The sequence below is a fragment of the Malaya genurostris genome, chromosome 3 (genome assembly GCF_030247185.1).
Source record: "Malaya genurostris strain Urasoe2022 chromosome 3, Malgen_1.1, whole genome shotgun sequence".
Lineage (NCBI taxonomy): Eukaryota > Metazoa > Arthropoda > Insecta > Diptera > Culicidae > Malaya > Malaya genurostris.
Window position 1 is genome coordinate 151,957,402 of NC_080572.1, and position 23,185 is coordinate 151,980,586.

General features: G+C 39.5%; 1 protein-coding gene across 1 annotated transcript in view; it reads left to right on the forward strand.

Annotated features, from left to right (window-relative positions):
- The window catches only part of LOC131438107 (threonylcarbamoyladenosine tRNA methylthiotransferase), a 206,456-nt gene extending 183,779 nt beyond the window's left edge, over positions 1 to 22,677 (forward strand). Inside the window, exon 5 of the mRNA XM_058607914.1 lies at positions 22,265 to 22,677. Coding sequence (XP_058463897.1) covers positions 22,265 to 22,504 — 240 coding nt within the window. The 3' untranslated portion in view covers positions 22,505 to 22,677. The remainder of the gene's footprint in view (positions 1 to 22,264) is intronic.
- Positions 22,678 to 23,185: the final 508 nt, after the last annotated feature.

Consider the following 23,185-nt stretch of genomic DNA (forward strand, 5'->3'; position numbering starts at 1 on the left):
ACACTCTTAAATCGGGAAAGGTTTGAATGTACCTAAATTTTCCAACTTTGACACATATGTCATCTTCTAACTGAGAATGTGAGATGTGTGTTTCTGGAAGCGAACGGTTCACGTGGACCATTTCATACAATCATATCTAGTATTTCTTTACGAAATACATGTAGTTCTTGTTCACTAGATGCGTACTCAACACTTGAAAGCCCAAAACTTAGTATAGACCTAAATTGCTAAAAAGCAGTCAAAATGATTGGAAGAGAGAAAGTATATCAATAAATAAAGAATAAAAAAGATCACATAATTTTGAGCAATCCATTGTGTACATATTATGACTTTCCTGGGTAATCTAGTGTTGAATGCGCATCCTTACATTATATAATTTAACAAGCTCACTAACACGTGATTTTATTTTCATGGCGGGAAAAAAATCCCGAGGGTGTCGCAAGAAAACAATGAATAATAGGTATTTTATGTAATAACCTAACTTCTGGTAAGCTACGATATGGCAAAAGAAAAAGGTAAGTGCACTACTATTTTTATTATCACTTTTATTATTCTTGTTATTATTATTATTATTATTATTATTTTTCTTTCATTCTTGATAATCTATCAGCTTGAGATATTAACAGGCTTCTCCGGCATAGTCAAAAAAGAAATGCAATGGGGAAAAAGAAAATGTAACGTAACCAAGACCAAAGCGGATACAATGCGAAATTTTCCAAAGTTTCATCAACGAGGACATTTAAGACACAGAAGCAGTTGGTAGAAAGACAAAATACCTCAGTTCTTATCGAACATCCACGCAGATCGGTCGATTTATCCAAAACCTCCGTTAAGCGTAATTAGTTAACCAATTCAGTGAAGGAATCGTGAATAATTCAAGTCGCACCTCGGCGACAAGTGATTATCCGCGCCAAAAAAGCAAACAGTATACAGTTCGAATAAGTGAATCACTATACCCAGTGTTCTTTCCTCCAAAAAAAAAAAAAACAACGAATGTGCATACAAGAAAATATTGTGTAAAGGAAGAAAGAGTGCAGTATCGTGCAATCCCTACGGAAAATAGTGCCCCCCCCAGCAAATGTTCGGCCCCTAGCGGCATCTATAGTGCGGCTCTATCATGCCTTAATCTACCTAAAGGCACGAAGAGTAATATATATATAGTTTAAAGAAGTGCTCTCATGGTGATTAAATGACGCCTATCCACCTCCATATTGAAAAAAAATAGCCTAAAGCTAGTGTGAGTGAGAACTGTCCAGCCATACCCCCCTGAGGATAACTACCCCCCTGAGGATAGCTACCCCCTTTCACCTACGACAAAAGTGTTAGAAGTGTGACCAATAAATTATACTGAACAACTGATCAAGCGAAACAGAACCAAACGGGTAATTCCTACAGCTAAAGCTTCCCGCTTATCTTCACCTCCCCTTAAAAGCTCCCAACCCAAGCAAACTCACCATCAATCTCCCCCTACAAATCTCAACACCAAAACCAAAACCAGAGACAAACACCCGCTAAAACCCCCATCCAGTCCCACTAGCGCCAAATAAAATAAAACCCCCAGACACCCACCCTACTCCTCCTCAACATTGCATCAAAGGAGTCACAAAGCTCGCATTCAACAAAGCAGACAAGTATCACGCGGTCGATTTCAAACGGCCGATCAAAGGAGACACACGATCTTCCATTGGAATAAAACGAAGCAGAAGCGTGATCCCCTATTCTCCAGTACGGGACTATCACCGAACCAGGAACACTCAAAAAAAAAGGAAACACTTTGTACTTAACAACCAAAACCAAAAACAGCACCAAAATTAAACATAAAAGGCAACCATGACCGACAACAATAACGACCCACCTGACCCAATGCCCCCCCCCCCCCCTCCTCGTCTCTGCCAGCATTTATGCAAAATGGGAGCGAGATCGAAACCCAAATACTCCTAATGAGAGCAGCGAAAGACGCCGAAGGAAACATCGGAAACCTACCGAAAGATCCTTTTCTTATCCACCAAGAATTATTCAAAGCCCTCGGTGGAGAACCCACAAAAGTCATCACAGCAACAAGAGAAGCACGGGGATCTCAATACATCCTCAAAACCTCAAACAAAAATGCGTACACAAAACTAATGAAAATGAAAAATCTCGGACCAGGATACCCAACCGAGGTCACGCACCACCCTATCTATAACAGGGTACAAGGACTGATACGAGACTGGGATACGATTGAATACACAAATGAAGAAATGTTAACAAAACTACGAAACCAAAACGTTATAGAAGTGAGGAGAATTACAAGAAACGAAAACGGCGTCAGAGTCAACACACCGGCACTAGTTCTTTCCTTCTCCGGTACCAAACGGCCTAGTAAAATATATATCGGATTGATCCGTATAACAGTGGAAGTATACTACTCAAACCCTATGCAATGTTTCCGGTGCGGAAAGTTCGGACACGGAAGCAAAAATTGCAACAACAACGAAACCTGTATAAACTGCAGCCAGGAACATGCGGTCTCCAGAGAAACACCATGCAACCAGCAGGCTAAATGCATTAACTGCAAAGGAGCCCACACAGCCCGAGCAAGAGAATGCCCAATCTACAAGCAAGAACTCGCCATCATAAGATTAAAAACAGACCAAAAGATAACTTTCCCAGAAGCGAGAAAAATCATAACAGCACAACAATCCAAATCGTACGCACGAACGGTGACAGGCACGCATGACTTAAGAGATGAGACAATCAACGAGTTGAAGAAGGAAATTGCTGAACTGAAAAACCAATTTCGTGCGAAGGCAACCGAAATCTTCAACAAAAAAGATGCCGAAATCACTCAACTAAAAAACGAACTGCAAGCAACCAGAGCCATGAATGAAAAAATTCAAGCGGAAATAACAGCAATCCGAAACGCGATTCCAGCATCCAGCGACAATCAGTTCACCGTAAGAGGTTCCAAACCAACAATTACGACCGGACCGGACAACGCTACCGGCAGCGACCGTAATAAAGCACAGACCAAATTGCTAAGCCCAACACCAATAACTCATGCCGAAGAAATGAACATAAACAAGAAAAGGAAAATTGAAAACCAAAAAACAATAATACAACAAGAAGCACAAAAAATGAAACAGCAAAATACCACTCTCAGAACCTCTTCAAACTGGAACACCAAACCCAAACCAACAGAAATTGAACATCTCAACCCATACAGTCCGCAATCTGACAATTGTTTATTCAGTAACTCACCAACCGAGTACTCCGACTCCCAGGAGAGCTCTATTGAATTCACAGAATAGTTATACACCAAACAAATAAACAATCCTCAGTCATGCATATAAAGGACAAACCCAGCCAACGCACCATCACTTCACATCCAAACCTCAGTATCGTATGGAAACTAAAACCGAACAACGAAGAAAACAGCAACACTTATCCACATAATGGATCGCCCTCCCTCGAGTCACCCCTGTACGCGAACGTTCCACTACACAGTGATGCTCTTGCTGCAGCCGGTGACTCTGAGGACCCGGGCTCCCCCCGGGTAAGTGATTGTGAACTTTCCATACCAAAATGGTACTTCCGCTCAAACCTTCACAGGCAAATCTACCAAAGAACGCACTACACTTCGATATACCCTACAACAGGAAGAAAACAACAACCAGTCCCACATAATATAAAGCCCCCCCTCGAGCCATCCCCGAACATGAACGTCCCATATTTACATGATGCACTCATGACGGCAGATGGCTCTGAGGAACCGGGCAACTACCCGGTAAGTAAACCCGTATCAGCAAACCCAGTACATCCTACTGGCTACCGTCATTACAGTCCGGCAGACCGATGTAACATGGATCGGACGAAACTACAAAACCCAAATCGCCATCCAACCCCAACGGCAATCGACAGCTACACCAATGCAAACAGCAAACAACCCAAACAAGCCCCCTTCCCAGAGAAGCCAAATAGCGTAAATAACATCAGCAAAATTCCACATAATGGACCGCCCTTCCTCGAGTCACCCCTGCGAACGAATGTCCCACCTCCCAGTGATGCTCTCGCCGCAGCTGGTGACTCTGAGGTCCCGGGCCCACCCCGGGTAAGCGACCTTTACAACGATACACCCGAACAATATTTCCGCCCAAAATTTTCCAGACAAACCAACCTGGGAAAACGCTACCCTGGAACACAAATGACAAGGAATCAGCAAACAGTTCCACATAATGGAAAGCCCGCCCTCGGACCATCCCCGAGCACGAACGTCCCACTTTCCAGTGATGCACTCGTATCGGCTGGTGGTTCTGAGGAACCGGGCATACTCCCGGTAAGCATGATCTCATCAACACTAATAGTACACCCTACTGGTAATCGCCCTCGCAACTCAACAGATCTCAGCAATCCCAAACAATCGGTCAAGCACAGCCGTATAAGCCCACCTTTCCAACAAACCCCGTTGGACAGCGATCCTAACCAGCACACACATAATCTCGGATCGGATAACCCACCGAAAACCGACAAAGAAATAAACACTAACCACGAGAATCAACAATCGTCGCCAACACAGCCCCCGTCTAGGCCAGGAACAAACCAACCCCAACAAGCTCCGGAAACTTCGGACTCAGACACCGACAATGATCTAAACGACGGGAACCGCAACCATACCGAAGCACTGACACTGCAGTGGAATATTAACGGCCTTCGCAAATCTCTCGGGGACCTACAGGTGCTAATCAACAAACACAACCCGTTGTGCCTCGCACTGCAGGAAACACACCTGGCAGAAACACGCGATCCTTCCACATGGCTTGGAAACAGGTACCACTGGGAAACAGCAACAGGAGAAAATATCTACCAGACAGTAGCGTTGGGAATCAGAACGGATATCCCATCCACATCCGTCACCCTGAATACAGAGCTGCTGGCGGTTGCCAGGAGAATACACTCACCCACGGACATCACAGTTGTATCGATATACCTACCGCAAAGAGTAACAGGAATAAAAAGAAAGATGCTAAACATAATTCAGCAGATCCAAGGCAACTACATCATATTAGGTGACTTTAATGCTCATCATCAAGCATGGGGATCCCGTACAAGCAATAAGCGGGGAATCCAAATTCTCGAAGCAACAGAAGAAAGTGGAGCGACGATCATTAACGACGGAAGCATGACCTTCTACAGAGGTAAAACCGCATCAGCAATAGACCTTTCCATTGCATCCAACCCTCTAGCCGATACTCTAAAATGGAAAACCATAAACGACCTCGGATTCAGCGACCACTTGCCGATAATCACACAATCAAGCCAGCCGACCCCCGCTTCCAGTCGGAGGCCTAGGTGGATTATAGAGAAAGCTGACTGGGAGAAGTATGATGAAGCCATTGATAAACAAATCAACTCGGAACAATCCTATAACCACCTAGAAATCACGGATATAATAACCAACGCAGCGAAAGCCGCAATACCGCTAACCAGTGAAAAACCTCCAAAACAGAAAGTATACTGGTGGAATCGAGAAGTAGAAGAAGTGATAAAAAATCGGAGAAGGGCGCTACGTAAACTGCAAAAAACTCCCCCAGACCACCCCCAAAGGCTGGATCGCGAAGCAGAGTTTAAAAAACTGAGAAACATTTCGAGAAAAACCATAATTGAAGCCAAAGGTCAAAGCTGGGACCGATTTATTGATGGAATATCCCCCGACTCAACCACAGCTGAAATGTGGCGCCGAGTCAATGCTCTTAGTGGCAAAAGAGGAAGTAACGAAATCACCGTAAAAAGTAATGGGAAACACCTTACCACACCTGAAGAAGTTGCAAACGAAATGGGAAATTACTTCGCATCCCTATCAGACGACAAAGCCTTACATCCCAACTTTCTAATCAAAAAGCGAAAGGAGAAAAGATCCAAAACTATTTTCCCCCCTGATTCTGGTCAAAACTTCAACGCGCCTATCTCAGCAGAAGAATTAATTTACGCACTTGCCCGAGGCAAGGGAAAATCAGCCGGTGAAGACGGGATAATATATCCACTTCTGCAACACCTGACACTGAAAGGAAAAACAGCGCTACTCAATTGTTTTAACAATTTATGGCAAAATAGCAGCATCCCAAAGGAGTGGAAAACCGCTCTGGTAGTACCCATCCCCAAAAAGTCCGGCACGCACGAAATACAGAACTTCAGGCCCATCAGCCTCCTATCATGCCTAGGGAAATCGCTCGAAAGAATAGTTAACCGCCGACTATCAGCATTCATTGAAAACAATAATCTTATCGACCCCCGGCAGTTCGCTTTCCGGCAAGGCCGAGGCACTGGAACACACCTAGGAACCATGGGGCAAATCTTAAAAGAGGCCCAGAAGAAGAACCTACATGCTGACATAGCAATCCTCGATCTGGCGAAAGCATTCAATACAGTATGGAGAGAAGGAATCCTCCGTACCCTCAAACAATGGGGCATCACCGGCCAAATGGGAAATTTCATCAAAAGCTACCTTCAAGACAGAAATTTCAAAGTCATAATCGGCAACACCACCTCTAAAACATTTCCAGAGACAAACGGCGTCCCCCAAGGCTCCGTCTTAGCTGCCACGTTATTCATAATAGCAATCAACCCACTATTTGACCATTTCAGCAAGGAGACCAACATACTCGTCTACGCCGACGATATCGTGATAATAACAGTAGGAAAAAGAATAATTCAAACAAGGAGAGCCTTACAGAAACTAATAAACAGAGTGATCAAATGGACAAAAGTAACTGGATTCCAAACAGCTCCGGAAAAGTGCGTTCTCGCACACTGCTGCAACTCACATCACATAGCAGCAAACAATCCCATTAAAATCAACAACACAAATATCCCGTTCAAAACTCTGCCTAAGATACTTGGCATCACAATAGACAGGAAACTCACTTTCACCCAACACTTCAAACTGCTGAAAAAGGACTGTGAAAGCCGCCTCAGACTCATCAAAGCCATCTCAAGTCGCAACCCCAAGTGGAACAGAAATACGGCGATAAATATCAGCAATGCCATCATAAACAGCAGAGTGTTTTACGGGGTAGAAATTACCTGTCTGAACCGGCATGGAACCAGAAAAGTAATCGAACCGACTTATAACAGATCCATCAGAATAGCCAGTAACCTGCTCCCAAGCACACCAGCAGATTCAGCGTGCATGGAGGCTGGAATGCTGCCTTTTCGCTTGAAAGAAGCCGTAACAACATACCGCCGGATCACTGGTTTCATCGAAAAATCAAGCGGAAATCAAAACATACTTCAGGAAATACTTAACGAGATACACCGAGAACTTGACATCTCATCCCCCATAAACATAGCAAAGCTTCATAACCTGAGAACCAGGGAATGGGACACACCAGAACCAAAAGTTGACACTTGCCTCACCCGCTTCGTAAAAGCCGGACAAGCTCCTACAGCAGCCAAAAACCACTTTAAGGAACTGATGAACAGGAAATACCAAAACCACACCCACATATACACGGACGGATCCAAGAACAACAACGGAGTAGGTTTAGGCATCTACCTACCTAACAGCAACGTCAGCCTCAGCCTGCACAGACAATGCACAGTTTTCTCCGCAGAAGCCGCGGCAATTGCATACGCAATAGTAAACAAACCCACAGCCACCCCGACAGTCATCTTCACCGACTCACTAGCCGCACTCACAGCCATAAAGGCTGGCAAAGCAAAACACCCCTTCATACAATACATCCAGGAAAATATCGAGGAAAACGTTACACTATGCTGGGTGCCTGGGCACTGCGGCATTACCGGCAACGAAAAAGCAGATCGACTAGCAGCAATCGGAACCCAAACCAGACGTAAAATAACAAAGGAAATACCTGGTTCTGATCTGATAAGCATTATAAACGAACAGGCTCGGTACAGGTTCATTACCCAATGGAGGAGAACACACGGAAACCTGCATAAAATCAAAGGAATTCTCACGAAATGGAGCGACAGAGAAAACCGTTGGGAACAACGTGCTCTCTCCCGTCTAAGAACTGGACATACCCGAGTCACCCACCAGCATATCTGCACGAATGTTCCACCACCAGAATGCCTGACCTGTAAAACCCGACTCACAGTAGAACACATTCTCATCAACTGTCCGGAATACGAAGGACCGAGGACCTTCTACAACATGTCAACGTCCTTAAGGGAAACACTAAGTAACGATCCGGTTCGAGAACAAGTGTTAATAAATTTCCTGAAAGATGCACAGCTATTCGATAAATTATAATGCATTTTTTTTCCGAACTAGAGAAGTCAGTAAAAGGAGAGCAACGCTAGCGCGGGCCAACCGCCGGGGGCTTCCCCCGGGGTTGTTTTCCCGCGGCCCCATGCGCAGAAACAGCAAACTATCACCACCAACAACGAAAATGCCAGCCCACATAGAACAACAACACGGACATCCATCATCCACCATCAACCACCAGGAGAGAAAAATGACAAAGTTTCAATAAACGCTAGCGCGGACCAACCGCCGGGGGACTCCCCTGGGGTTGTTCTTCCCGCGGTCCCAATGCGCAAAACCGTCGAGCCATCACTAATAATCGAAGATCAACACTCAACAAAGGCAAAGTCAGCAATCATGTCCACTTAATGCTACATTAAAACATGCTTGTAAAAGTCCAATGTATATATCCCCTTTTTTCGATACCACCCGGCGAACGACCTTGCATGGTTAAAACCGGATTTAAATAAACGCTATAAAAAAAAAATTCAAAATACCAATACTATACACACGCACGACTCAATGGGCCGTATGAATAAAATGTAGTAAAGTCTGTTGTTTGTAGTATCTTCTCAAAAACAAAGTCCACAGAGTATAACGCGGTTTGGTATGAATAAAAAACAAGTTCGAACATGTAGTTAATTCTACTTCCGAGTTTAAGCATTTACTGCATACCGTATCGACACAGAGCCGGAAAAGCTGGCATAAGCATGCACAAAGCAAGAAACGTACTTACATCTGTAAAAATGTCACTTTTTTTAATTCCTGTACTTCACTTTATCAGCAAACACACGAGTAGCAACCTCTAGAGTTACCTACCGAAATACTACAGTTTGTAGCATGTTTTATCAGGAACGAGATCCACACGTAGCATTTACTACCGAAATTCAAGCATGCTACGTTTTATTCATACGGCCCAATGATTGACTGCTTACCAGGTGAAGCACATTTCCTGCCCAAGTGATATATTCTCTGGCGAATTTGTAATAGAAAATACTCGTATCTTTTGTTGCAAATTGGTAACCGTAAAAGAATCTGTCGCTAGTGTTGCTAGTGTTCATTTTGGCATTGTAGCATAGTTCGGCTGGTATGGGAAGTGTGAAGTCCTGTAACCCCCACCCTCTGCTAGAGTTACCCATAAGAGGAAAAAAATGGACAACATTCTTTTTGATTAATCTGACAACGCTTAGGCAATAATCGTTTATACCGCTTCAGACATGAAAGACGATAAAGAAGAGCAGGGCCAAGACCGAAGCGGATAAAAAACGAAGTTTTCCGATGTTTACTGACAAAAATCTGAACACGATAATGAAGTTTGGTAGGATGAGACAAGGACGTGACATTACTACATTTCAATAACGTCGTTTTCCTACCTAAACCCATAACATTATCCCATCCCATGGCGATCATGTGGTCCGCATAGACTAGCTCGCCATTACCTCTCCTACCATAGGCATTGGACTGACTTGCGCTCTCATTGCCCACCAACTGCCGCAACATTAAAATGAAATGAAATAAAATAACTATTTATTGGAATGTGACACTCTCGAACTGCTGAGCAAGTTTTTGACCTTTTTCGCCTTTTTTAAGAAGTATTTGATTTCCTTGCTTGAGAGCAGGAATTGGTTTCTGAGGTTTCTTAAGAACCTTGGAAAGTTTCCAGAAATGTTTAGAATATGGTTTAATTTGTTCAACTTCTTGAGCGAAATTTTCATTTTGCAGATAAGTAAATCTATGTTTAATTTCTTTTTGTAAATCCTTAACTATGTTTTTCATAGCAGAATCACGAGAACGTTGATATTGTCGTCGACGAACATTTTTCAACTGAATGAGCAGTCATCGATGATAGCAGAATTTGACTGTGAGCTTTGGAAACTGAATGATTTCTGGCTTCGATAATGTAATGATTCAAATTATCTTTTGCTGTGTCGATGTCCGCAGAATTTTTTAAAATAATTTCATGATCCACATGATTTTCAAAGTGAGATCTGTATTCAAATCAATTGGCTCTATGATATGTAGTTGAATATAGAACTAATTGAATTAATTATAGTTTCGTTGGAAAGTCTGAACGTTACAGGAAGTCTGAGTCAAAGTCAGCATGTGTAATCGGTTCACCACAAATGTGACTTTAATTTGTTAGAACCAGATCAATTGTAGAGGGATTTTTCACGGCATAGAAGCAAATCGGATTACTGGGATAAAGAACTGTAATATTTTACCACTACTGTTATTTTGCCTACAATTCCACTGGACATACTTTGAATTGAAGTCTCCTATTACGAAAAATTTCGGTCGATATCTTGCAAGTTTTTGTAAATCGTTTTTAAAGAAATTTAATTGTTCGCCGGTGCATTGGAATGGCAAATATGCTCAAGCGATGAAATAAATTCCATGTATGGTTTCAATTTCGATTCCCAAGCTTTCAATAACTTTAGTATTGAAATAAGACGAAATTCGATGTTTAATTTTCCGTTGGACAAAAATAGCAACTCCACCACCAATTCCAGTAAACCTGTCAAATCGATGAACCACATGATTTGTAATGCTGTTCAACTTGACATTTGGTTTAAGAAATGTTTCTGTCACAATGGCAATATGAATTTTGTGAACTTTGAGAATATTATAAAATTCAGCTTCTCTCGATTTTAAAGATCGAAAAAATATTCAAATAATTATTTAATGTCATCGTTAAATCGATGCAGTAACAACCCTTCAAGCGAAGAGGTTGTGCTTCGATTATACTGGCTCGTGAGTTAACGGCTGCAGGTAGTTAAAACTGCTGGTGCTGATCGCCAAGGCAATATTCGAGGCGTTTCCCGACTGGAAAGCTGGCAACGAAAGGCATCCCGTTCATGCGCACAGAGATGTGGTGACACAGAGGGGCGAGCGCATAGAAGTGACGAGTCACAGAGGTGCCATCGCATAAAGGTGCGAAGAAGAAGGGGTGCAAAGGCGCAGAGGTGCTAAAGCAACCTAGTGCTGATCTACCAGGTAACAGAATTTGTACGCTGCGTAGGATCGAAAAAGACGACATAGATCGCGAGGTGCTACACTGCAAGCATCATATTTGATCGCCACCAAGAGCAATAGCACTGTACCTGCGGTCAGGTACAGGCAGCACACCAAGTTCAGCAACTGAGATAGCAGAAAACGATATCAAAAAATTGCCAATTGGAAATCGTTAGATGAGCTTCACGTCGTTCTTTACGGCAGAGGAACAGAGACAACAGCAACAGAGTATATTTAATTTAATTTAATTTTTTTATTTCTTTTATAACTGAAATTTTACTAGACATAAGTTTTATTTCTATATTATTAATTTACAAAAAAGCAGTTAATGTAATGGATGATAACATGGAAGATCATCCGAATCCGATAACGGATACTAGTAAGATCTTAAATACTCCAAGGGCTAAACATTATCCAGAGGGTACCACTGGGTCATCGATAGTCTATTTCCGAAAAAAAGAAAATGTATTAAATTTGATGCAAATTACAAAGAAATTGACATCACATTTCCAAAAGTTGTAGAAACCTCAAAAATTAATAGAGATAAAATTCGAGTTGTTGTTAACAATTTGAAACAGGCGAACGAAATTATAACCTGTTAAATATTTGCTGTTGAATATAGAGTTTACATTCCATCGAAGGAGGTGGAAATTGACGTTGCCTAGCCATGTCTATATCGATAAAATTCGTCTTCCTGTTCGGCTTTTCGTACCGCATGTTATAATTGCACGAAATTCGGACATACAGCTAGTTATTGTAGTAATACATCTAAATGTATCAAATGTCAATGGCCCCATAAGGATTATTTTTTCGATAGAGATATTGAAAAATGTGTTTGTTGTGGGGAGAGTCCTCATGATCTCTCAGTATGTGCTGCATTTAAGTTGCGTAAAGATAAAATCAAGCTTTCTTTAAAAGCACGGTCTAAGCGCACAAAACAATTATTGATTCTGGGAGATTTCAATTCGCACGGAATTATGTGGGGTTCCGTTTACAATGATAGCAGATCATCTTTAATATATAATATTTGCGACAATGTTAGCATGACGGTATCAAATATGGGTAGCATGACTCGGATCCCAAGACCTTCTGCACGTCCAAGTGCATTAGATTTATCTCTGCTCGATTTCAATTCGACTAGATTGCACCTGGAAAGTATTTCCTGACTTACACGGTAGCGATCATTTACCAATAATCATCTCAATTAGCAGTAACAAAGGCATTGCTAATTCAGTTAATATTCCATATGATTTGACAAACAATGTTGACTGTAGTGATGGGCAGAACCGTTCATTTAATAAAACCGTTCAGCCACTGTAGCACTTCTCCTATGTAGTGACTGAATGCCAAACAGGTCACAACTTGACAGGACCATTGTAAGGATTAATGTAGTGATGGGCAAAACCGTTCATTGTGAAAGAACCGTTCAGAACTAAACAGTTAAATCAAAAGAACTAGTTCTTTCGTTCTTTCGCTAGTTCTTTTGATTTAACTGTTTAGTTCTGAACGGTTCTTTCAAAATGAACGGTTTTGCCCATCGTTCGTTTTGTTCGAAAAAATTATTCTTCGACGTCTCGACACTTGGGTCGAGACGAACGGTTTTTTGTCAGATACTTAGTTTGGCTTCCGTAGAAATAAAGGGACGAATGATTGCCTTGCATTACTTTCGTCTGACATCCAAATTGCCTTCGCTCAAAAACAACAAATGGTATCTGTATTTTTAGATATTAAAGGAGCATTTGATTTAGTTTCCATTGATGTTCGTTCAGACAAGCTCCATCAACATGGACTTCCAGCGATTATAAATTATTATTTGCACAACCTTTTGTCAGATTTTTCACATGGCGATTTGGCAACATACAGAATTAGCTACATGGGTCTCCCGCAAGGTCCGCTCCTCTACAATTTTTATGTGAATGACATTGACAGCTGTCTAGTATCCCCCTGTACACTAAGACAATTGGCAGATGATGGCGTGGTTTCAGTTACTGGATCCAAAGCTATTGATCTGCAAAAACGATTGCAAGATACCTTTTTTTAATAACTATTTATTGGAATATGAGTTAAAATTAAATTATTAAGATTTAAATTGGGTGTTCAGCCACAAGTGGTGAATTTTCAGCCCTATTATATAAATGATTTGGTTATTACCATAAGGACATAATTTGCTTCCGCAATTCTGAGATTTTTGTGTAGGGAAAATTCTAAACCTACTTGTATTGTGTAATGGGGAAAAAGAACTTTTAGTATATAAGTTCTTTTTCCCCATTACACAATACAAGTAGGTTTAGAATTTTCCCTACACAAAAATCTCAGAATTGCGGAAGCAAATGATGTCTTCATTGTAATAACCAAATCATGTATATAATAGGGCTGAAAAGTCATTATTACCTAACACAGAGAGCGAATCGATTTAATTGAAGATCGATCGATCCATCGATTTTTGTCGGAATTTGTTTATAATATTATGTGACATTACATCTAATGGTTCTATATTTGTGAGTCTGTGTAACTCATTTGTACTAAACCAGGGAGGACGCTTCAAAATCATTTTCAGAATTTTATTCTGAATCCTTTGAAGCGTTTTCTTCCTGGTGGAACAACAGCTTGACCAAATTGGTACTGCATAAAGCATGGCTGGTCTGAAAATTTGTGTATAAATTAACAATAAGTTTTTTAGACAGAGCTTAGAATTTCTGTTTATAAGAGGATATAAACATTTAATATATTTATTACACTTTGCCTGGATTCCTTCAATGTGATCCTTGAAAGTGAGTTTTTTTGTCATACGTTAAACCTAAGTATTTAGCTTGATCAGACCATGTAAATTCCAAGCCATTCAATTTGAGAATGTGATTACTGTATGGTTTAAGAAAAGAAGCTCTTGGCTTATGAGGAAAGATAATTAATTGCGTTTTTGCTGCATTTGGTTTAATTTTCCATTTTTGGTTTTTTTTCCATTTTATATGAGACATCATTCTCAACAAGATAATGTTTTCAAAAAGTTTACTGATAGAAGAAAGTAAGCATTTGGTCGATAATTTGATGTTTCTGCTGGATTTTTATCAGGTTTGAGGATAGGAATTGCTTTAGCGTTTTTCCATCCTTTTAGGAAGTAAGCTAATAAAAAACCACTTGTTGAAAATTCTCACCAAGAGTCTTAAGGCAACATCGGGAAGATTCGGGATTTAATAAGAATATTAAAAATTCCACCATTACCAGGAGCCTTCATGTTTTTAAGTATCCTAATATTTGACTTAATTTCATCAAAATTCGTCTCAATAATGTCATCTTGTAATAACACTTGAGTTGAAATATGATCATATTTCAGTGAGACTTCATTTTCAATAGGACTCACAACGTTCAAATTAAAATTGTGGACACTCTCGAACTGCTGAGCAAATTTTTCGAGCTTTTTCGCCATTTGTAAGAAGTATTTGATTTCCTTCCTTGAGAGCAGGAATTGGTTTCTGAGATTTCTTAAGAACCTTAGAAAGTTTCCAGAAGGGTTTTGAATATGGTTTAATTTATTCAACGTCTTTAGCGACATTTTCAACCAATTAGCTCTATGATAGTTGAATATAGAACTAATTGGATTAATTATAGCTTCGTTGGAAAGTCTGAATGTTACAGGAAGATGATCTGAGTCAAAGTCAGCATGTGTAATCGGTTCACTGCAAATGTGATTTTGATCTGTTAGAACCAGATCAATTGAAGAGGGATTTTTGACCGAAGAGAAGCAAGTCGGATTACTGGGATGAAGAACTGTGAAGTAACCAGCTGACGGTTGATTATGAAGTATTTTACCATTACTCTTATTTTGCCTACAATTCCACTGGACGTGGTTAGCATTCAAGTCCCCTATTATGAAAAATTTCGGTCGATATCTTGTGAGTTTTTGCAAATCGCCTTTAAAGAAATTTAATTATTCGCCGGTGCATTGGAATGGCAAATATGCTCCAGCGATGAAATAAATTCCATGAATGGTTTCAACTTCGATTCCCAAGCTTTCAATAACTTTAGTATTGAAAGAATGTAAAGTTCGATGTTTAATTTGCCGTTGGACAAAAATGGCAACTCCACCACCCATTCCAGTAAACCTGTCAAATCGATGAACCACATAATGTGGATTACTTTTCAATTTGACATTTATTTTTTGCATAATAACTTGTCCGTTTGAGCTGTTCATCTGGGTACCGAATTATCTGCGGAGAAAGCAGAGCTGGTCGTCTTTTCAAGAAAGCATGATCCCGCGCAGCTTCAGCTTCATATGATAGGAAGAATGATCCAACAGGTTTTGAATTTCAAATACCTCGGTTTGTGGTTTGATTCCAAATGCCTATGGGGAGGACACATTAGGTATCTGATAACAAAATGCCAACAAAGAGTAAATTTTCTTCGAACAATAACAGGACCTTGGTAGGGTGCTCATCCGGAAGATCTAATAACATTTTATCAGACAACGATACTTTCAGTAATGGAATATGGATGCGTTTGCTTTCGTTCCGCTGAAAATTCTCATATTATCAAAATTGTGCGAATTCAGTATCGTTGTTTGCGAATTGCTTTAGGCTGCATGCATTCGACACATACAATGAGTCTTGAAGTTCTGGCGGGAGTTCTTCTATTGAAAATCGTTTTGGGAGCTTTCTTCACGACTGCTAATAAGATGTGAGGTACTGAATCCCCTGGTTATTAATAACTTCGAAAGGCTAGTTGAGCTTCAATCTCAAACAAGATTCATGACAGTATATTTGACCCAAATATCACAGGAAATCGACCCTTCAAGATATATTCCTATCCGTGACAGCCTCCTAAATGTCCCTGACTCAACTTTATTTTTCGACACATCCATGCGAGTGCGTGGAATCTCGGAACACCTACGCTCGATGGAAATCCCAAAAAATATTTACAAGTCAGTTCAGATATATTGACTCTGAGAAAATATTTTACACGGACGGATCACGAATTGAAGAGGCTACTGAGTTTGGTATATTCACCAATAATGTTCTTCATTTGGGCTTCAAGAACCTGCATTATAGTTTGAGTGTAATCGTCATATTATCTCCAAACCATTATTTTCTCTTCACAGATAGTCTGAGTGCAATTGAAGCCATTCGCTCAAACGCTGCTAGCAAAAATGAACCGTTTTTCTTGGGCAGAATAAAACACTGCCTGAACGACATGTTGAATAATAAATATCAAATTACAATAGTTTGGGTCCCAGCTCATTGCTCCATTCAGGCAATGAAAGAGTCGATATTTTAGCCAAACGTGATGCTATTGAGGGCGAAATTTATGAGAGACCGATTGCTTTCGATGAATTCTATAGCACGTCTCGCCAAAAAACACTTGCCAGCTGGAAAGCTTCTTGGGATAGAGATGATCTGGGTCGATGGATGCACTCAATTATTCCTAAAATTTTGACAAAGACATGGTTCAGGGGACTGGATGTGAGTAGGGACTTAATTCTTGAGATGTCCAGACTCATGTCCAATCAATCGACTTCGTTTAAAGAATCAAATGGCATTGAAGGAATACTGGTAGGTAGATGTCTACTTGTAATGCTAGTGTAACTGTTATTAGAAGAAGAAGACGTGGCCGATCTATCTCGTATTAATTTTTTTTCGTTAGATGTTTTTCGTTTGTTTACATTAGAAGAATTAAATTATTGTTGTCTACCTGTTACGCTACAGTAACTGTCATTAGAAGAAGATGATGACGTGGCTGATCTACATGTCAATAAATTGTTTTCGTTAGAAGACAAATTTTAAGGCATACTTGTTTTGCCTTTCTCATATAGAAAGGTTATGTAATCACTGTGAAATCCGACTTTTGAACCGAGGCCCGGAGGACCGAGTGTCATATACCATTCGAATCAGTTCGTCGAGTACGCAAAATGTCTGTGTGTGTTTGTGCGTATGTGTGTATGTAACGTTTTTTTGCACTAACTTTTCTCGGAGATGGCTGAACCGATTTTCACAAACTTAGATTCAAATGAAAGGTCTTGTGATCCCATACAAAATTCCTGAATATTATTTGGATCCGACTTCCGGTTCCGGAATTATGGGGTAAAATGTGCAAAAAATTGTGAAAATCAGTGCACTAACTTTTCTCAGAGATGGCTGAACCGAATTTCACAATCTTAGATTCAAATGAAGGTCTTGAGGTCCCATAAAAATTCCTGAATATTATTTGGATCCGACTTCCGGTTCGGGAGTTATGGGGTAAAATGCGCACAAAAAAAGAAAATATGTGTTCTAACTTTTCTCATAGATGGCGCGACCGATTTTCACGAACTTAGGTTCAAATGAATGGTTATGTAGTCTCATACGTAATTCCTGAATTTCATGCGGATCCGACTTCCGGATTCGGAAATATAGGGTAAAGTGGGTTAAAAATTGTGTTCCATCACTGAAAATTGCGAAAAACCGTGAAAAATTTTCTAAATCGACCTCAAATCTTTTCCAATTGATAGTTTTTATCAGTAGACGGCCAAACAAACCGATTTCGGTTATTCTTTTAAGAATCGAAGAAAATTATTTTGAAGAATACCACAGTATTTTATATGATAGTATGATTGATATGAGAAAGGCATCATTACACCACTAGGTGGATTAAAACCGGTTTTTTTAAGGAGAAATAAAATACAGATTAATCTGTATATATGGCAACCCTGTTTCGCACGGCATATTTCCAAACGACACCCATACTAGTATGAAGATGTAAGAATGTATTTTACATCAATACTTTTAGTTTCGCGTTGCGGGAGAGCTTTGCCGTCGTAACTGAATGTGTTAGTGACGGCCCAAACGTTTTCATCTTCCATTTTGATGAATCTGAGTTTTTGGTAGGAAATAAAGAAAATTCAATTAATTCTCAACGATGATCTATGGGACTGAAGAGTGCCATGAATTGTCACGACCAACAGGATCTGCATTTAGACAGAACTGATATGGCTCTTGGCGTGTACACTTATTACTATAGGAATTCATTGTGATTTCCAATTGGATTCCAAAGAAGATGAAACCATCCATTCCGACCGGAATGTCGGAATCAGTAGGTGGATTTGGAACTCCCAATGAATTCCGACTCGGTGCTTCCATGACGACTGGCGACTTCCACTGGTAGGCTTTTGGTGTGTGTCCGGCGGCGACTGTGACTTCTTCGGTACAGTTCTACTATTCGGTGCTGGACTTATTTCAAAAGCGTGAGGTCTTCGGTGTTGCTCTTTCACGTACGTCTCGTTTCGACAATTGTTGCTCAGGAAATGATACAAAAAGGTTAAATATTCTACTTTTATATCGATACAGCTGGATAGTAGCGGATATTATGTTCTCGTACTCAGAACGCGTTCTGATTGGTTGATGCTAACATGAGTCAAACCACACAGGTTACTATTGATATACTTCAATGTTGTTGCAATACACGTTCAAGTTGAAAAATTTCGAATCTTTTGATAGTTATATTATATGAATACTTCCACAGATCACTTATCTGTGGGCTTTCAAAATACGAGAATGTCAAAAACGCGTCATGAAATTTCCTCTTTGATGTTCGGTAATACCAAACATTTCAGAAAAGTTTAATGTTGAATTATTTTAAATTATGTCATACAACTGAAATTTTTATCATAAAATTATGATCATATTTCCGATACCATGTAGCAAAAATTATATTGATACGTTAGATACAACAAGAGATGCTCACGACCAAGAACTTATCACTCTCTCAGAGGATAATTTTGGAAAAGGCGCCCCATAGTAAAGTAAGTCGTATTCACGACAAAATTTGAACACTGATTCAAAGCTTGATGATAACATAGCTCCTTTGCATCTAAAATTTTATGATACGACGGGTTCAGTTGTATCCCTTTTCATTATTAAAATAGTTTTTCAATTTTCTGCTTTTGGACACTCGAAAACCTCATTGATAGATGTCGGATTTTCTTCAGTAATTTTTTCTCGTTAATTTTCTTCCCATCAAATTTTGCTTTAATGTGAAGCATCAAATCTTCCTCTTTTCGTTTTGCTATAAGAAGCTCTACTAACTCCAAATGAGCTACTTCAAGATCTAAGGAAACATAATATCTAATTTCGTTTCTTTGATATTCAGGCTTGGGAGTACTATATCAAACTCTCTACTCAGCATGATTTAAATTTATAGTTATGAACTACAGATATCAGTTTCCTGATTAAACAACGATGTACAGTAGCGATTGATAAATAGTTCATTCTTTGGCAATTTGTATAAGGAAAACCTATAAACCCATAACCATCAGTTATCAAAATTTTGCCGAACAAACAAGAATTCATTTTGTGGAGCTGTGCACAAAGTTCTAATGCATGGGGCTGCAATTATAAAACATGCTCTGCTTACTAATGCATGTACAGTGAGAAAATGCAAGAAAGTCGATATAAATCCTTTCGCAAGTATAGAATTTTTCAATAAAAACTTCAGTTGCTTCAATCGTTAAGTGAATCAGGAGGATGTATTCAAATGATTGCTTTAAGCATCAGTTCCAGTAATAGCATTATCAAATATAGTAACAATCAACGTGAGTAAACTTCATCTACCCGATTAAGGAGTGTATCGAAAATAAGCTATCCATACATGTGTTGTACACATGTATTTGTGATGTTTTTTATGTTCAGATCACAGCATGCTGTGTGTTTGGCTGTTAGCTTTCGTATGTTTACTTGTTTGTGCGGTTGAAATTCCACGTTTTCGTAATGTCACGTATTGAAAATTGAGTGAAAATTAAGGTTCTGAACACATGGCTAAGTTAAAAGGGTATTACTATGCGAAAATTGGCAAAGCGGTTTGGAATTCATCATGCCAGTGGTAAAACCATTTTTAATAAGTTTGGAGAACACTATTCGTTGGATGAGCTACCAGGAAGAGGCAGAAAACCCGATTTTTCCAACCCGAAACTAGTCCAGAAAGTGGCATCTCTAGTCTTGAAGAAAAAATCAATGTCAATACGTGATTTTGCCAAAAAAGCAGGAACGAGTGTCGGAATGATCCAGCATATCAAGAGACGAAATCACCTAAAGACCTACAAGAAGCAGAAAATCTCGAAAAAAAGTGTAAAACAGAAAAAGCGAGCAGCAACAAGCACCCGGAAATTGTATTTGCCTCTTTTGCATGCGTTTTGATAGACGATGAGACTTATATAAAAGAGGACTCAAAAACCCTTCCAGGTCCACAATACTTTACTGTTTAGATACTGGTATGGCAAGCAATATGTTCCTGTGGTTTGAAGTCAACCAATTTTTACACTACCAGAACTATAAATGCAGAAATCTATCGATCTGAGTGTCTCCAGGAGAGATTGCTGCCTGTACTATAAGAAGCATAGTACACCTCCACTGTTTTGGGCGGATTTAGCGTCGGCTCACTATGCCAAAACCACTCTCAATTAGCTTGCGGAAAGGGCTATAAATTTCGTTGAGAAAAATATCAATCCGTCAAATTGCCTTCAGCTTCGACCCATCGAATGTTACTTGGCAATCGTGAAGAGGGTATTCAAGAAGACTAGTAAGGCAGCTGAGAACATGCAGGAGTTCAAATAAATTTGGTCTCAAGCGTCCAAAAAATGCGATGCAACACTTGTCCGGAACATTGATGAAGAGCGTTCGATCAAAAGTTCGAAAATTCTTGAAGGAATAACTTAAATTTCATTCGGTTTTCATTATACTCAAGTTTAATCTCGTACAATAACGGATCAATTTTTAGTTTGAATAATATATCGTTTTTTGTCATAATTTGAAAGAAAAATTTGTGGATAGCTTATTTTCGATACACTCCTTATGCAGCTAAATTAGTTTTAGCACATTAGAATACAAGCATACTAGTTCAAAGAGCTCTAAGTATACACCCAGTGCATAAAGACAATTCGCAACCCCTTTTTTCTACGCGTAGAGTAAATCTCAAATACTTAGAGGCCTATTCTACTAAACACTTTCCTCCACCACGTCAATTTTTGAAATCGAAAAAAAAATTTGGATGCCAAAAGTCTTATAATTGCATGAAACGTCGAGATTTAGTGTCATCTGGAAAATTTTTTTTTTAAATCAACTTTCTGGTACTTAGACAAAATATCAAAGTCCCAGAAGGTCGATTTTTTTCAAAAAAATTTTTTTTTGAGATAACATTAACACTTAACAAAGCCTAACTTTCTTAAAATCGATTCAGCCATCTCTGAGAAAATTGAGCGGTAAAATATCTTCGAAAAGTTCACACACAAACACACATACACACGCACACATACATTTTCCGATCTCGTCGGTCTGAGTCGAATGGTACATGACACAATGGGTCTCCGAGGCTCCGTTCGAAAATCGGGTTTTCCAGCAATTCTAATATCTTTCTATAGAGAAAGGCAAAAACATGAGATATTGTAAAACCCATTCTGGGCGCTTCACATGCAATTCTTTAGCAATTCGCCATTCGAAATAACCTCGAGGACAAAGCCGCCAAAAATTCCAAGAATCCGTCTGCCCTCCGAACACACCCGCATCACTGCACCGAGCTCAAAGACGAATTTGTAGGACTTACTTACTTGAAGGAAATCTTGAATCATGACAAGCAGCCTTTAGGGATACCTTTGGTAGTCCTTTAGAAGTATATCATTAAAAAATATTTCCCTTGTATGGCATTCCGTAAAATGACAGCAGTTACTCCTTTGTGGAAACCGTTCCCTTTCAACCACTCCAATCGCACTTTCAGCCAAACCTAAATTCAGCACGGCTTCACCATTATTCATAATCATTAATAACTACCTTTTGCACTAGGATTTTCTAAAAACACTTAAATAACCGTTTTTAGTATAGTAACACAGAGGCCCTGAATCTTTTTCTCTAGTCATGCCAGTCCTTTCCTTAACAGTGACTTATATATGATAAAGGATGAAATAACATTCTAATAAACATCCTCTATATCCTTCTCTCAACCAATTCTTATCATATATATTATATTCTATCTGTATTTTTTTTTATATTCTAGGTTAGAGTTGTGGCTATCACGAAATTCAGTGTGCTTGCAGAGATTGCCCAAGATCAGAAAGACTGGATTAGTTGTACTAACTACACTAACAGCAATGTTCTCCAACTACCTAGTGAAAGAAAAATAACACGGAATGTAGCAATGTATGAGTCTTACTCGAAGTTATTACTATTCACGGTAATATCATGTGGAGTAGCTCTTTTATATCGTTTATTACTATTGTATTCAAGCATTGAATAGTCTACATTAATATCAATGAATATTATCAATTAATAGCTGTATTCTTAATCTCACTTTTTTTTTAATATTTCGCAATATAACATGTAATAACACACCCGGCAAACGACCAAAAAGTTGAAGCGGGTGTAAACGAATGATATAAATAAAATGTAATAAAATTCAAAACTTTTCAAGCATTGTCTCATAATTGTTACATCATATGCAGTATCTCTGATTCAAGTGTTGTGAAATATCCCGGTCCTTAGCTCAGATAAGAGGAATTGTTGGATTTATATAGATATATGCATACAGCATTGAATCAACCCGAGCTTTGTGGAGTAGTTCTCTAGAGTGGAAACCACATATACGTCTCTCTTGAATGGACGTCCATACCATACCGAACGATCGATTCGATGTCGATGCTCCTTTTCGTGATCAACTTCAGCCACCTTGTGGAATAATAAGACTCTCAAAATCGAAAAAGTTGAATCGACTTTGACCGTTTGCGCACTGTTTGCAGGGAATGTTTGATTTTTTTCTTTGAGAGCTATAATTGGTTTTTTAGGAATTTGAAGAAACTTATAATAGTTTAGCTTTAGAATATGGCTCGATTTGTTATGTGAATCTTGGTTTTATTTTCTTTGGAAGGTTCTCAACTACAGATTCCCTAAGAGGATCACAAGAATATTATTCATATCGACG